Here is a 17,427-nt window from a genome sequence, read left to right as displayed (position 1 = left end):
TCGCCCTTGCTTTTCCTCCGGCTCCCCACATATCTGAAAAAGGACTTTTTGTTGTCCTTGATGCTCGAAGCTAGTTGAAGTTCAGTTGCAGCCTTGGCTTTCCTGGTTTGCTCCCTGCAGGACCGGACCAGTGCAGAATAATTCTCCTTGGAGATGGATCCCGTCCTCCATCCTTTGTAGGCTTTTCTTTTTAGCCTTAGGAGGCCTGCTAGATCCCTAGAGAGCCAGGGGGGCTGCTGTGTCCTCTTGCTGCCTTTCCTTCAAGATGGAATAGACTCAGCTTGTGCATTGAGGATCGCTCCCTTGAGGAGGAACCACTCTTCTTGAACTCTCCTTTCCCTGAGGTCATGGTCCCTTAGGGCCTGACTGACAAGCCTCCTGAGCTTGTCAAAGTCAGCTTTTCTGAAGTCAAGGACTTGTATGTGACTTGCCAGCTTTACGGCAGATGGTGAAGGTGATCAGCTCGCGGTTGCTGTCACCCAGCTTCCCATCAATCACTCAGTCACTGATTAGGTCATCCCCTGTAACCAGTACCAGGTCGAGCAGTGCTTTGCCTCTCGTTGGCTTCTTGAGTCAGGTAGAGGTCATCCACGCAGGAGAGGAAGCTTTGTGACTGCTCGGATTTTGTTGAGTGATCCTCCCACAAGATGTCTGGGTAATTGAAGTCAACCATGACAACCATGGTCCTGGAGCATGAGGCTTCAGCCAGTTCCCGGGCGAACTCCTGGTCAAGCTCAGGACTTTGGGTGGGAGGTCCCCTGTGCCACGTTCCCCACGAATTTTAACCCAGAGGGTCTCTAGTTGTCCACCCTGGTCATCAATATCAGCTTGCAGGGACATGTAGCTTTCCTTAACATAGAAAGTTACGCCTCCGCCCCTTTTATCTACATGATCCCTGCTGTACAGGGTATAGCCATCTATACCCATGGTCCAGTCATAGGTGGAGTCCCACCAGGTCTCCATTATCCCAATGACATCATAATTCTTTGGATTGAGCAGGAGGACAAGCTCCTTCTGCTTATTCCCCAAGCTCCTGGCATTTGTGTACAGGCAGGCAAGTGTCCTCTTGGGGGCTCTTGCCTTGCCCACAGATTGTGCCAGGGCTGGGGCAGGGGTGGGCTCCCTTACGTGCCCCCTTAAGTGCCTTGGTCCTCTGGCTTTGCAAGGGTTGCTCAGTGGGCCAACAGTGGCGGTAGTACCCCCATCCCCCAGCGGGCTTAGTTTAAAGCCCAGCGGAGCAGATCAGCCAGTCTGGCTGAGAAGAGCCTCCTCCCCAGCAGAGAGAGGTGGAGGCCATCTCTTCCCAGCAACTCGCTGCCTCTCTCGCCAAAGAGCGGGCTGTGCTCATGGAAGCCAAAGCCTTCGCGATGACTCCAGTGCTGCAGTCTTTGTTTGACTACGTGGATCCTCCTCTCCCTCCTCAGCCCATAGCCCAAGACTGGGAGGATCGATGAGAACACCACCTGTGCTCCCAGACCCTTAAGCCCCACTCCCAAATCCCTGTAGCGCCTCATGACCTGGTTGGGAGCGCTCTGAGCCATGTCATTGGTGCCCACATGAATAAGGAGCATGGGATAGTGGTCTGTGGGCTGGAAGAGCTTTGGGATCTTCTCCGCAATGTCCCGGACGTGGGCCCCTGGGAAGCAGCAGACCTCCGGGCTAAGGGGTCAGAGTGGCAGATCGCCCCCTCAGTCCCCCTCAGGATGGAGTCTCCCACAACAAACACCTTATGTTTTGTCTTGGGGAGAGCAGGGACAGTAGCTGCAGTTGAGCCTGTGTTACCTGTGGGAGCTGGCAACTCAGCAGGCTCTGCTGGAGCTGCAAGAGGTTCATACCTGTTGCTAAGCTCTGGTGGGGCAGGGGCCTTGGTGCGGTGGGCGTTAGGGCCCTTGACCACCTTGCTCCATGCCCCTGACTGGACAGAGTGGGAGGTCCTGGAGTCCTCCTTTGTCCTGGAGGGAGACGGTGGTCTACCCTCCGGCTCCCAGGGGAGAAGGGCCTGGCAGTAGGAGTCAATCTCCTGCTCGCAGTCCCTGATGGCATGTAGTCTCTGGACTGTGGCCTGGAGCTCCTCCAGCTGGCATGCCAGAGACCCCAAAAGGGAGTAGAACCCACACAGGGAGGTGGCCATGCTCCCGGGCCCCAGAGCCTGAAAAAGGGACAGGTAGTCCCTGCAGCCAAGAGCCAGGGGCTCCGTCTGCGTGGAGCCCGGAACCGTGGGCTCTGTCTGGGTGGCAGTCTCTGAGGTGCCCGATGGGGGGCCGCAGAGCCCGAGGAGACCGTTGAGGTGCAGTGCATGCCCATCCGTGTCATGCCTCTGGTAGGCTGGGACTGACTACCCTGGGGGGTTCGCAGGCAGGTTCTCGGGCCCTCCCATGCCCCCTCCTGCGTGAACTCTGTACTAACTCACGCGCTGGCAGACAGCGCGCCTGTTTGCGCAGCCTGTTCACGTGGCTCCGGTTGCGTGGCTCCCTGGGGGGCTGGGTGAAGTAGGGGCCTGGGCAGGGGCTTAACCCAGCCCAGCTCCAGGCAGCTGCCTCCTCCTACTCCTCCCACTTAACTGATTTAGGTTAAATTAGTTTATTGGACTTCTGTCCCAGATCCGCTCCAGATTTCAGTTAAATCCCTCAGCATCCTAGGATCTTTAAACCTCCCCTGCAACCCACCCTCACTGTACAGGGTGGATGGGCCAGCCTTGGCCTATGCTGTCTGCTCTAGCTGAGCATGGAGGCATGCTCTAGCACCTCCCAGCTTATAGGGATGGGCCATTGCAGGTGTGTGATTGCATTTCCAGAATCAAGAGTGAGTATCTGCACACTTGCTTATTGGTTCAATCTATGAAGTTTAGACTAACCTGCAAAGATTGAATCGATTCAACTTCAGGCTTTTAGACTTTCTGTATTTAGCCTTAAAGTTGAATAAGCATTACAGTCTGAAAGAAAACAGATTTCTATTTACTTCCTCTCTATAAACTTTACTTGATTTATAGCATCCACTCTGACTTAATATTTCCTTTGTTCGTAATGGAAAAAATCCATTAATATTTTCAGTTGAATTTTATTTAGTTTGTTGAATATCTGGTAAGGATCTTGTATGTTAGGTTATGCTAACATTCTGTAACTTCTTTATGTTGTGCTATGTTTATAGAATATAATAATATTATGAGTAAAATTGGGATGACTGTTGGCTCTGAAATGTTTTGTTTATACAGTGGTGAGTTCATGCGACTATGCGTGGACCTTGTGATATTCATTTTAACATATCAGTGTTACTCTGTAATAACTAGAATGGAAAGGAGGGTATTTTATTAACTTAAAGCAAATCCTTTGAATTGGAAATGAAAAGGCCAAATTTAAGGATGGATAGTATAAACTTGGCTGAGCAAATGGATTAATGAGCCCAGAAGGGGTAGTGAACATGGGTAGTCTGACCCAATCACATGGTAGGGAATATTATTCAGTTGTTTCTTGGTTGGATCCCAAAATTAATTTCTTTTGTTTGTTTCAGTTTTAGAATTCTTGTAAATCATTTAATATTGTAAAAATAAAGTATATTTTTGAGGGGCCAGTGAACATGAACTCTATGTTAACTGTTTTAATTACTTTAAATATAATTACTCAGGGATGGATATTGTTTTCCTCTAAATAACAGTTCATATGCAGTTTGGACCTGTTGCACAGAAATTTTATGGGGCTTTGGCAGTAGACATTCTTTAAAAATGTGATCTTCAAGAGATGCCAGTTGTTTTGAAGGGCCCTACTTCCAGGAGGACGTTGGCTATGTGAGGGGATTTTCTCCCTGTTCAGATTATTTGCTGATTTATTTTCCTTTCTTGTTCATCTGTCATGCCATAAATATCAGCCCGAATTTTCTACAGATTTATATTCTACTTCCTTATTTTGTTTGTATGGATGCCAACTTGCTTATAAATCATAGTTGAAAACCATGTTTAATAGCTGTATACAAAGGTAGTGTGGGTAATTTCTTTCCACTTTTTCCTCTGGCATTCTTTCTTTTTATGTCCTTTGAAAAATATTACTTGGTCCCCATCTTCTGTCTTTCCCTTCAGTCTTTACTATTAAATATCCCTTATATATGCATTGTTGGTAAGCAAATAAAATGGACTTGTTCATATAAGATATTCAAAAGGAAAAAGATACTGTAAGATAAGAATTACGTAATTGCCATGTGTCAAAGTAATTTTGATAATTGCTGCATTATTCATAGATGAGTGTTCTAAGGCATTATTTTCTTAGTCAAAAAGGCAAAATTACTTAGTTCACTTCTCACTTGTCATGTTAAAATCCTAAATCTCCTGTTGTTTTATCTTCAACTCATAAATTTGGGTGGGGGGAGGGGAGAAATCACATGCAAGTGTCTTATTTTTTTAAAAAGTTTAGTTTTTTTTAATGTACTATTAAGCTTTGGTGTAAGTTTGCTAAGTACCATTAAGAAAAATCAACTTTATACTTTTTCCTTATAAAATAATTGTGTCTAAGTTTTATATAATATAATTTCCCTCCTCTAACACTTCCTCAGTTTACCTTAAGGATATCACTGATGCTTGATAATGTAGGGAAATAGACTAGATATCAGAGAGTGAGGGTTTACAACTTTAACAGCTATTTGTTTTCTTTACAGATGGGAAGGTTGAAGTGACAAAAGAAGGTGTAAAGCTGTGCACCATGGGACCTGGCAAAGTATTTGGGGAGCTAGCCATCCTTTACAATTGCACCCGAACAGCAACTGTCAAAAGTAAGACCATTTTAGAGTTTAAACTTTGTATTATTTACAAAGGTGTTAATATCAGGGTTGAGTACACTTAGGCTGGCTATCAGTTTCATAAGGCATTCATGGTTAAAAAAACTTATTAAAATGTTTCAGCTTTACTAAGCTGGTCAACTTTTTTCTAAATTAGCTTTGGGTATTAATATGACACATTTCATTCCCTGTATCTCATTGGAGATGATATTTTGCTCCTCAGCTGGAAGTAGTTAAACAAAATTCAGTTTTCCACAATCTCATGTTTGTTTTCACCTATGGTAATTCCCTTACAAACCTTAGATCTGTGGAAATGAGCGGAAAAATTGTATACTGCGATGATACATTGTTGAATGCACCATCTAGGAACTTATTATTTCCAGTGAGGCCTTTGGTAACACACCTAGATACTCTGCACCTGAATTTCCTTCTGGAAGATAGGAAGTGTATTATCTACATTCAAGAGGTGTGGCCTAAAAGCAGAAAAAATTTCAAATACTGATGTGATGGGGCCAGATAAGCATCTAAGAAAGACTGAAAGGACCTTCTCTAATTCATTAGTCATCACAGTAAAATGGATAATTGTTTTTTCTGTATGTCAGTAAAAACGGACTATGGGCACTAACTGGTTTGATACTCTCCACTTTACTATGGTGTTTCACTCTCTGCTTCTGCTAGGAGAGCAAAGATGCAGTTTCTCTGTTATTTGTAGCTGAACCACCTGAGTTTGCTGTTTCTGATTTTTGTTGTTGTTGTTAATTTAACATTGTTATGGTGTTTATGCTGTCAGTGAATCTAAAGATTTGAATTTGAAGAAAGGAGGAAAATGTCTCAGTTGCTGTGGCATTCTGTACCTTTGATTTTGGTTTAATATAGAATACCTATATTAGTATCATGGCTTATACTTGCTCGTGCAACCCCCTCTCTCCCAGTAAAAGAAACCAAGGGAAAAAAAATCAGTCCATGGATAATTTCATTTCTTCATTTGCTGCATTCTGAGGCCTAACAGCACCTAGAACCTGAAAGTGAAGTATGTGGTGAGCAGGGAAAAAATCAGGAGATCATTGTATGACAACCTCAGGTCTTCGGAGCTTGGGTTGCTATACTGTTTTAGTGTCTCTTTGTACTCTCACCCTGATCCACAAATGGCATTTCCCTTGTCAACCAACAGTCATAATGGAGTTCTCTCTATTTAGAGCAGCATAATGTATTATCTTTTAGAAACACCCACATTTGAAGTTCCAGTGCTTTCCCTCTCTCGATGATGTACCACATTATGTGGGTACACATCACCCACCACTTTGCTAGAATAGAAAACAGGAGGTTAGTTATTGGTTATTTAATGTTACAGGATTTTGGTTTTGTCTGCTGTACATTTTCAGCCAGCTTCTGCAAGCAACTGAATAGCAACACATACATACATAGCTACAATTAGGGTTTTTTATGCCTATTTTTTTGCACACTGTCCCTTCCCATTAGCCTTTTTTCCAGCTGTCAATTGGTAACTAGTTTTAACTGCATCTTTCTTTCCTTGTTAAATTAAGGGCAAGAGCAAGGTCACTTCTACTGCTATCCTGAAAGGGACCTTTCTTTAAGAAAAAAGTGGGCAACACTATTTGTTAAGTCTTCTTTTGATTTCTCTCTGGCATATAAAAATGATGGTAATTATGCACCTCTTCTCTAGGAAGCTATTGTGTATGTAATTGCATTTTGGATGCTAACAAGTGATTTAAATGTAATTTCTATCTCATTATCACACAAGTGAGCAGCAATATAATTGTGATCAGCTTTATAACCTTTCAAGTGCAGTGACATGTGAAGTCGCCATTTGACTTGGTAAATATTTTAGCAAGATCTTAATGATATATATCCAGTACCTTGAGGTACATAGCATAATTTAGGACACATTGACTAATGAGTTTAAATTGTAGTCCTTGCCACTAAAAATCTCATTAAATATCTGATTGTTTTTGTACATGATTTTGGTCCCTCTAAATTTTGTCAATTTACTTATTAAAACTAAAGACAGGAAGTTACTAGTAAGAGATAATAAACCTGATGGTAATGAGTAAGCAGAAGCAAGAACTTCAGTCAGCCAAGAGCAAGTTTCTCATTCATTATTTGAAGAAACTGATTGAGTAATAGTGATGAAACTGATTTCATCACTGATTTTTAGATGATTTTCCTGATGGTTTATAAAGATATGCTAAGGGAAAGCCCAGAGCTTCAAGTTTACCCAGAAGAAGATTAAATATTATAATCACACCAAATAAAGTTTCTGAAACCGAATTTAATGATAGAAGAAGCACTATATTATAAATACAGTCACAGTTCAGCGCGATGGATGGGAGTGTTTTACTGATGAAAGATGATCCCCACCAAGTTAAAATAGTGGAATATACAGTCAATTGTAATCAGATACATTCTTCATCACTCTCATCTAAGATTAATCTAGCTTATGAAGAAGTCCCTAGGAAGACTTTAGTCTGGCTTGAGAGAGATACCAATCCACCAATGTTTACCACTGACCTGGTGAAGGGACATTTGGACATTTTTAAGTCAGCAGGCCCCGAAGATCTTCACCCAGCAGTACTAAAGGAATTAGCCAATGTCATAGTGAAACCACTGGCACAACTGTTTGAGAGCTCATGTTGCTCAGGGCAGGTCCCAGATGGCTGGAAAAGGGCCAGTGTGGTTCCTATTTTCAAGAAGGGGAGGAAGGAGGACCTGGGTAATTATAGACCAGTTAGCATCTATTTTTGGCAAGACCTTGGAAAAAATCGTTAAGGATCACATTAGTAGGGGACCAGCAGGCAATACAATGTTAAGGAGCAACCAGGATGGGCTTATAGCAGGCAAATCCTGCCTGACTAGCCTGGTCTCTTTTTATGACCAGGTCATGCAAGAGTAGAGGTAGATTTTATTTACTTGGATTTTAAAAAGGCTTTTTACATGGTGTCCCTCCCAATTCTTACTAGTAAACTAAGTAGCTGTGACGTGGATTTTTTTCAGTCAGGTGGGTGCAGAACTGGCTCATGGGATGCACCCAGAGAGTGGTGGTGGATGGGTCGGTTTATACTTGGAGAAATGTGGTATGTATTGGGGCAGCGGTGTCCCCCAGGTCCTGGTCCTTGAACCAGTACTGTTTAATATCTTAATTGGCGATCTGGGTGAGGGTGTAGAAAGCACTCTGTCCAAATTCGCAGACAACACCAAATTATGGGGTATGGTAAAGGGTAGCGAGTGAATTCAGGCCAATTTGGATAAACTGGGGAAGTGGACAGATCAGAATAGGATGCAGTTTAACAAAGATAAGTGCCAAGTGCTGCACTTAGGAAGAAAAAAATCACCAATACACCTATAGACTGGGAAGTGCCATTCTATGTAGTACAGCAGTGGAAAGGGACTTTGGAGTCATAGTCAATGCAAAAATGAACATGAGTCACCAATGTGATGTCGATGTGATGAGGTAATAAGGCTAACCGCACTCTTTCTTGCATTAGCAGGTTCAGCACACGCAGGTCTAGTGAGGTGATTCTTCTCCTCTATGCAGCATTGGTGAGGCTGCAACTGGAGTACTGTGTCCAGTTTTGGGCGCTGCACTTCAAGAGGGATGTGGATAACCTGGAAAGGGTTCAGAGGAGGGCTACTCAGATGGTTGAGGGCCTACAGGTAAGATCCTATGAAGACAGACTGAGGGACCTGAATGCCTTCAGCATCTGCAAGAGAGGGCTGAGAGGTGATCTTGTGGCTGTCTACAAACTCATCAGGGGGATCAGCAGAGAATAGGGGATACTCTGTTTACCAGGGTGCCTCTCAGGCTTAATAGAAACAATGGCCATAAACTGAAGGAGAGTAGATTTAGATTGGACATAAGGACATCAGGAAGAAATTCTTTATGGTGAGGGTTGCCAAAATACGGAATAGACTTCCAAGGGAGTTGTGCTTTCCACCTACTGTGGAGGTGTTCAAGAGGTTAGACAAGCACCTGATTGGGGTCACGACCCCAGTGCTCTTTCCTGCCCAGAGCAGGGGGTTGGACTTGAAGATGTAATAGGTCCCTTCTGACCCTAGAAATCTATGAAATCTATGAAATTGTGATGATAATTTTAAAGACTGATTAATAAATCAGGGCATTCCATCAGAAACAGTAAAATTTGCTAGCGCTGTGCAAAGCTTTGGTAGCTGATTCGATTCATGGGAGGAGATTCAGCCCAATTCAGTGGCTGAATCTCCAATCCAAATGGAAACAGAAGACCCATTAAAAGCTCCAAATTGAATCAGAAGCCTCCAGATTGATTCGGCCATAAACTAAGCAGGCAGCAGTCCTTAGTGGACACAGCTGCCTTCAGCTGGTAAGTCTGTTGTGGTGGGTGGAGGGAAGGGGCGTGGGGGGGCAGATCAATGCCCCCACAGTGAGGGAGGGATTGGGGCTGGGACAAGCTTCCTGGCTTGTGGGGGGTGCAGGACTCAGGGAGGGGGGCTCCCGCCACTGTGCACCACTGTGTGCCACCAGTTGAGGAGATCATGGGAGCGGGCATGTGTTCCTGGATGGGTGCGAGTCAGGTTGGGCTGGGCTGCACTCCATGGAGTGGGTGGAGCCAGGGCTGTGCTCTGGGTGGCTAGCCCCAGCCACAGCTCCGACTGCAGCCCTGGCTCTGCCTGCCCCACAGAGCACAGTGGAGTGCTGGCTCTGGGGGGACTGCAGCCACCCTAAAATTCCCCCATAGCCCTACGACTGGCCCCGCTCTGATCTGGGTACAGATGCCTGCCCCCATGCCCTGCCACCACTCACCCTGCTGGGGTGTAGCCGCGGCTTGTCCAGGATTTGTGGGGAGGCTGGGTGAACAGCAGGAGGGCATAGCCTCCTCTCCCAGGACCTTCTGCCACACATCCGGAGCACAGCCTGGCCCACCTTACCCCACACAGATCCGGGAGCATACACGTGCTCCCATGCCCTCCCAGACCGGAAGTGCATGGCAGCACACAGTGGCATGAGCCCCCCTCCCTGAGTCCCATGCCCCGCTGCCCCAGTTGGACAGCTTGTCCCATCCCCAGCCCTAATCCCTCCCTCGCTGTAGGGGCATTGATCTTCCCCTCGCATGCCCCTTCCCCCCCGCCACCCACCACAACAGACTTACCAGCTGGAGGCAGCTTTATCTAGTGTCCTTGAGGACTACTGTCTGTTTAATCTATGGCCGAGTCTCTGAATTGGCGCCAAGTCTTCAGATCTGAATCAGCTGAATCGAATTGGGACAGTGATTCACATCACCAAATCAAATCACTCTCCCTCTGAATTGGCTGAATCCAAATCAAATATTTTCCATTTCTCACAGGCCTAAAATTTGCTGATTTTTGAGGAGAGAGGGCTGCAGAATGCTCTCACAGAAGAGGTCTCTCATTTTGTCTTGTATTGACTCAGCACATATTACCAAGTGAACAGTAAGTTGATTAAAGTGTTAAGTTATCCTCTCTGTGATTCACTAGACAGACAGACCTAAGCAGAGTTTGAACTTCCCTGAAATGTTGATTTACGTGTTCCTAATCATTCTTGACTAGCTAATTCTCTCAAAGTCAGTAGTAAGAATAAATTACTTGAGATTTCTTCTCTGTACTCCCTGTTACTACTTTCCAAGTTTTCTGAAGAATGCTTCCATCTGTCAGGCATGGTGGTCATGTATAAACAGATCTTTACCATTCTTCTGTTGAAATGGTTCCACTTTGGTTTAGTGAATATTTTTCTTAGATACGCAGAGATTATTTAACTTTATGATGTAGTGGTGATAGCACTGAGATGTGGAAGACCCAGTTTCTAGTCCTTACTTGGAATCAGGTAGAGGCAATATGTTAACCATTGCATCTTACATTGCAGATGAAAGCACTAATCATTGGGCACTTTATGGTCCATCCCCTCCAATCTTATTCTGGTTTTGACTAGAGTTTCCATCTTACAGATGAGAAGCTTTGGACAAAATTCATAACATCTGTAAAAAGTTTAAGTTTTGATCAGTTGGCCTTTTGTGATGTAAAGTTATTGTTTAATTTTTTTAAAAATCCCCAAATTCAGAACCCATTGTTCATTATGATTGTAAACAGGGATCTTGGTTTTCTCCAATAGAAAATGCAGAATTCTCTGATTTAACCCCCCCTCCACATTTTTCTGTGATGAAAACAAAACATCACTATATATTATTTGTATTGATATGGCATTTTGTTTTCATCACGGAAAAATGTGGATGGGGGATGGGGCATTAATCAGAGAATTTTGGATTTTTTTAATCGGAGAAAACCAGGATCTCTGGTAATCAATCAGTGTCTACTCAAACTTCTGCTTTTAGCATTCCACACTTTCCCCCCATTTCTGAGCTGTCACTGGAACACCTTGCCGCTGTCCTTTACTACTGAATTGCCAGAATGAAGGTCCAGCAAAAATTGAATAATGTATATGATATGATACAATGGAGCTAACAGTATTTTGGGGCCCATTATTATTACCAGCCTGTCGGTTGCTTAGGTGTATTGACATATCTTTTCATAATTTGTTTATAGGGATACTTTCACGTTAAAGTATAATAATACTTACAGAAACTACTTTGTGTGTGGATTTAAGCTGATCCATTAGTGGGGTTCACATCTTATAATGTGAGGGCCATAAAGAGATGAACAATTTTTTTCATCTTCGCTGTTTTTTAGAATCATTTAAAATATATTTGAAGTATAGCTTTTCTTCAACCATCTGTGACATCCCTTCTCTCTTATGTGAACCCTTTCAAGTTGCAACTCACATTTGGAGAGAACCATCTCTAAGGAAATGTTTAGAATATATTCATAATACCATGAAATTTTAAATTAGGATAGATTTGATCTGAACATCTCCTATTGACTTAATAGGATCATCTGGGTGCTAGGCTTTTAGATTTTGGAAGCCCAACTTTAAGCTCATCATTCTGAAGGTTTTGCTTCAGGTTTCCAGATACTAAAGCAAAAATAGTGGCTATTCTGATGGAGAGTATATTTTTAAATATCTGGGTTTCTTGCCTATCATTTCACTCTACGTGCAGCTAGCACAAAATTGACACCTGAATATTATCCAGTATTCTTCAAAGGTCAGAGTGAAAATCTTGATGACATTGAAACCTGAAAGGAGAACCATCACAAAAAGAACCAAATTTCACCAATGTTAGCCTTCCTGATTCCAATATATGACTTCTGTTCTGTACAAAAAAAGGAAAAAATAACATGGCTCTTCAATTTCTGCAAATGTGTCCTATAGAGAAATATTTAACAGTAACAGTTATAAACCATATTTTTAGATCACTCATAAATCTTCCTGTTGATTCAGTATGACACTTAAAATAAGAGAGAATGTTTAGTGTTGCACTAATGTTTACCTAGCTGTTCTTTTTTCCCCCTTACAGCATCTGGTCAAATAAGTATGCTAGTATTAGGCTAAATACTTAAGCATGTTTGTACACCACTGATCAGGTGAGTGCTAGAGCAAATCCAGAAACTAGCCCTGTGTTTTTTTCAAGTTGAATTCTGTTGCCATTCCAGTATTGGCAGAATACGCAGCTACCAGCACGAGAATGTGGTTGAATTAAAAGATGTAGGAAAAGTCACATGGAATGCTTCCTGTCAGATGCATACTTTGGCTGCCCACACAATCTCAATTGTTCTTCCAGTCATATACCTCAGTATCAATCAGTACCAAACCAATGACCAGTTGGAAAGATAATGTGGAATTATCCACTATTCTTTAGAGCAGGGGTGGGCAAAATATGGCCTGTGGCCCGGATCCAGCCCACCAGCTGATTGGATCTGGCCCAGAGGCAGGCACACACAAATTAATTGAATCTGTCCTTGCCCACGGCTGCCCCTGCTGTGCTCTGCGTGGGGCTGAGTCCTGCCTGAGGCAGAGTGTGCTGTACTCCAAGCCTCCCCCAGCATCAGCACAGCTTCTGAGCAGGGCTCCCATGGCTGCCACTGCCCAGGGCACTGCTAGGCTCCCCCAGCCTCCAGCAACTCAGGAAAGGGGAGGAAAGCAACTACCACCACCAGCAGCAACAGAAGCCCTTGTGAGATGGGAGGGGAGAAAAGGAGCTGAACCTGGCATCACCAGCTCTCTTAGTGTCTGTCCCACACCTACCAGATGAGGCTGCAGCTGAGTCTGCGCTGGCTTCTGCTGCTGTTGCTTCTCTCTCACTTGCCTGCTTGGTGGAGCTGCAACAAGTGCATGCTGGCTCCTGCTGCTGCTCCCCCATCTTGGCTGCGCCTTCCCAGCAGGGCTTTGTGAGCAGCTGAGCTCCTTCATGTTCCCTCCTCCAACAACACACACTCCCCTGCCCTGCACAAGCAGGACCAGAGTGAGCTGCAGGCAGAGCCCCACTCCCCTCAGCACCCAAACGCTCCCCACTCACACCCAGAAGTCTCACACGCCCCACACCTCAACGACACCCACATACATACACCCCCCACACACCCATCTCCTCCGTCCCCACACACTGCACCTGCACCATACCTACACCCCACACAGCCCCCAACCACATACTCCCCCAGCCACCCCCCCCACAATATACAAGCAAACTGGCCCCAAAGGAATACTTCCTGGACAAGGGGAGAGACTCCCAGGTGCAAAGGTCAGGGTTAGAGACCAGGACTTCTAGTCACAAGATGGTGACCAGGGGGCACCTGCCAAGGGGTGGAGTTACCCTTGCAGCCCTTGATGCCTCACCAAAACTTGTTAAGCAGCCCTTCACCCAAAATAATTTCCCACCCCTACTTTAGACTCTAGCACTGTGGACACAAGCAAAGAAGAGAGACAATGTATATTTTTTTTTACTGTCCTTTGCAAACTTTTATTGTTATAGGAGTCACATCCTATAATACCTACTTGCAAATGTTCTATGACATGACAAGTTACTAATGCAAATTTTAACACTAACAACAAATAGCTTGTAAAAGTGAAAAGCTAAGACTTGTCCAGATCTAGCTATTTAATGAGAACTCTGTGTACAAAGAAAGAACAAAAAACCTAGTTTTAAAACTGGAAGAAAATACTATTAGGTCAGGAAGGAAAACAGAAGCCAGGAGAGTTAGTTTACTTCTAATTCAGCGTGTCAGGGACCAAATTCATCAGGCATCATATTTTGTTGTGTAGATATTTCTAAATGAGAAACTGAAACAGTACATGTTCCAAAGCGCCTTGCAGAGAAAACAATTAAATTATAAATGCAGCTATTATCCCTAGCTGTAATAAGGAAGAATGAGCTACACTGACATACTCCTTCCACTACCCTGGAGAAAGAATGAGGTTAATATATATGTAATCCTGCTAATTAGGAACCCTTCTGTATCCTGATAGAGAAATAAGTAACACCCCCTCCCAAATATTTATTTTCCTATTCCTAAGCAAATAGAACCTTAATATTTTGCTATTTGGTGAGCCTGAAGAAAGATGCATTAAATGCTGATCCTGAATATATTTGTTAGGAAACTTTAATGATATGAGGGAATATCCAGTGAGTTGGAGTGAAAAAGTCCAGTTGTATGTAAAAGCTTTTTAATATTTGAAAAGACCTGTTTATAGATAAAACTGTTAATAAATTGTTATTAAAATGTTATTAACATGCAATGGTTATCATGACTTCAGAATAATCCTGTTAAATTAATAGCCCTAAAATTCTATTTTTAGAATAGAAATTTCTGATTTCTGGAAACAGTAATTTTGTGAAAGGAATAGATTAATATGCTAAGAATGTTGTATGTTTTTGAAAGATGTCCTGTGTCCAAATTACATTTTTAACATTACGTACATTTCAAGTTTAAAAAAACACTTTTCCCTTGTCCCTATATGAATTATAGCATGTTGATATAATTCTACAAAATGTAATTGCGTTATTCTTGACGTGAACTCATATTTATATATTTTAGAAAATTAAATATGAATAAAATAGGGAAGTACAATTAAAGATGTTTTAAATTATGCCAATGTGTTTTGGTGTTAGAAATGAAAATGCCTTTCCTCAACTGCAAGCAAAATAGTTGCTTCAGGTTGCATGCCTATCATCAGTGCTAATTTTACAAAAATTACCTCTATGCAGCATGATTAAGGGAGCAGTGTTTCAATTTCCTGCCAAGTTTGGATGAGCTTGTATTTGTCAGAGCTATGTTTATTTAGCCCTACGGATATCCATTGCCATCAGAACAGCAGTAAGAGAAAATGTTACTTCTACAAGGAATCCAGATACCTTGGTTCCAGTGATAATTTTCTAGTAAAACTAAGGCAACAGACTCCCAATTGTCAATGAAAACAAATGAAACTACGAGGAGTAAGAAACATTTTAAGTTTTAATGATAGAGGATACTTTCTTGCAGTCAGTTAAACCATCATATAAATTATCACATTTATTACTTCTAGTGGCAAAAGTTTATTTAGATCTCACTGGAACAATCAAATTGGTACAGAAGCTAATAGATAATTCATTCTAGATATCCAGTGATTTAGCTGAAGCCTATCTAATGTTAGTTACATTTAGCAAAGGATTAAACTTGCCAGTCCAACAATGAAGGTCTAAATATATTTTGCAGTATAAGATCCTATGCCTGTGCTTAATGAGAGCATGCCACTCCAGAGAAGGTGATTTTTTTTTTTTAATCCCACAGTTTTCTCATCTGGACAAAGACACTTTTTGCCTTTTTTCATCCTATCAGGATTTGAGTTTAGAATCCAAATTTTATGTAAATGAAATTAGATTTTCTGAAACTGTTTAGAATCATCCTGAGGGCTGACTTGTGGCTGACCCTATGCAGATATACAAATTACAAACAAGAATGAGCAAAAGAAACCTTTTCTCACCCCAGGGACTGTTTGTGCTGGAGTTAGCCACAGTTTTACCTTTTGACCTCTTCTAAGTGCAAGAGCTGGTAAATGGCTAGGTAGTGTCTCAATACTCCAGAAAAAGTGAAAAAGGCCATAATACTTTCCAAGCAAGGCAGATTATAGCAGCTAAAAGATTTGATGCGGGCTTTACCCTCATCCATGGCTGTCTCATAGAGTATGTGCATATGAACTAAGTAGCACATGGTGAAAAGGGGTAGGATTTTACCGGGTCAGCTGCTCAATTATAATTTGACATACACTTTGAAAGATAAACAATATGAGTTTAGTGCTCAGAGAAAGAAACAATATGGACCCAGTAAGACAACAAAGGTTCATTCTCCTATCTATGTATGTAGCTACTGGTATCATTGGTGATAAAGGCTCAGTTAAATGCCTATTAAGCTGGCTCTATAAGGTTATTTCTCCCTAGGAAATGCTGCAAAGGGGAGCCTGACTTTGTCACCTATAGGGATCCAAATGGTTATCTCCTCACTAGGAGAAGACAAAAGGAGAACTTGACATTGAGGACAATGAACTAATCATAATAGAACATTATCTTTTTCCCCCCTCTTTGTTGGGTAGACATTTATGCTGGCATGGTGTCTCTGTGAGGATAAGGGTGGCAAGGAGGAAGGGAGGTCAGGATGCCAGCAGTAAAATGCAATGAAATCCTAACAGCAGCTGAGAGAGAATATAATCAAAGGGAGAACAGTCTGAGATGGGAAGGGCAAAATAAAAAATTCATTAGAACACCTGGGTGCATTGTCTAGCAAAAAGGTCTAACGGATTACTGAATTTGATGGTAAGAATAGCACAACTAGATATGAAAACAGGGATGAAGAAAAAGAAAATATGAAGCAATTTCTTCTCTGTAATGAATCAACACTTTAATTTATTAGCTTTACCGAATAAGTAGTGTGAAAGGAGCTGCAGAGAAGAATAACCCCCCACCCCATGATGATTTTACACTTCAAGGACCAGACATTGCTATCTTTATCTTTATGCCACCAATCCTCTTGAGTAGACTCATTTTCCACTACATGTGTGAATAAGGAAAGTCTGATTGTACTCTAGGTGACCTGGGTGGAAAATTTCAAATATTGATAACCAGGCAATATACTTTGTTGGGTTTTACTTTTATTTCTGGGTTTCCAGCTGAAATACAGCTCAGGTGGATAATGACTGAAAATTCTTGCCATGTGGGGATTTTTCTATGTCCTGTATGGTACAGATTGGTGTTTTAATCACCTGTTCTTAGTTCACAATCAATTACAAAACCACCTTGAGAACTGAAGCTAATTAGTAAGATAGAAATACTTTTGCAACTACTGCCTTTGCTGTCCAAATGTACAGTAACTCCTTGGTAAATTGTTATTTTAGGCTAGCTTGTTCTGTTAAGGTTATTTTTTTTAAGGGGCACCCTCAAGCATCTCGTGCAGCTTAGTTTGGGCTGCTTGCTACAGAGTGTAATTGCCAGCACAGGTTGGGTAATTAGCTTAGGAATGGGCTAACTGGCACTTTTGTTTTGTGGGCTAATTACTTCATCACCTGAAATACTAAGCAGAGGCGGCTCCCCCTATCCCGATTTAGGAGGTAGTGCACCATGAGCAGAGCTTAGAAGTCCCCAAAATATTTGCCAATTCCAACTTGTTTCCTTTAAGCATGCTTATATAATATTTTATAAGCACAATGACATTTTGTTGTCTTGGATCGTAGCAGGCAAATCAGTGAGTAGACTATCAAGACACTGCATCGTGGTGTAATCTAACATGACAAAATACTAACAC

At 42.5% G+C, this 17,427-nt stretch overlaps 1 protein-coding gene across 5 annotated transcripts in view; it reads left to right on the top strand.

Moving 5' to 3' along the window:
• The window catches only part of PRKG1 (protein kinase cGMP-dependent 1), a 1,074,795-nt gene that overhangs the window by 409,557 nt on the left and 647,811 nt on the right, over nt 1–17,427 (top strand). For all 5 annotated transcript variants that reach the window (XM_090058529.1, XM_090058528.1, XM_090058532.1 and 2 more), the window contains one exon: nt 4,642–4,755. In XM_090058529.1, the coding sequence (XP_089914655.1) occupies nt 4,642–4,755 (114 nt within the window). The remainder of the gene's footprint in view (nt 1–4,641; nt 4,756–17,427) is intronic.

This window comes from Crocodylus siamensis, chromosome 7 (genome assembly GCF_052110815.1).
Source record: "Crocodylus siamensis isolate JL-2025a chromosome 7, ASM5211081v1, whole genome shotgun sequence".
Lineage (NCBI taxonomy): Eukaryota > Metazoa > Chordata > Crocodylia > Crocodylidae > Crocodylus > Crocodylus siamensis.
This window is presented reverse-complemented; position numbering and strand designations above follow the sequence as displayed.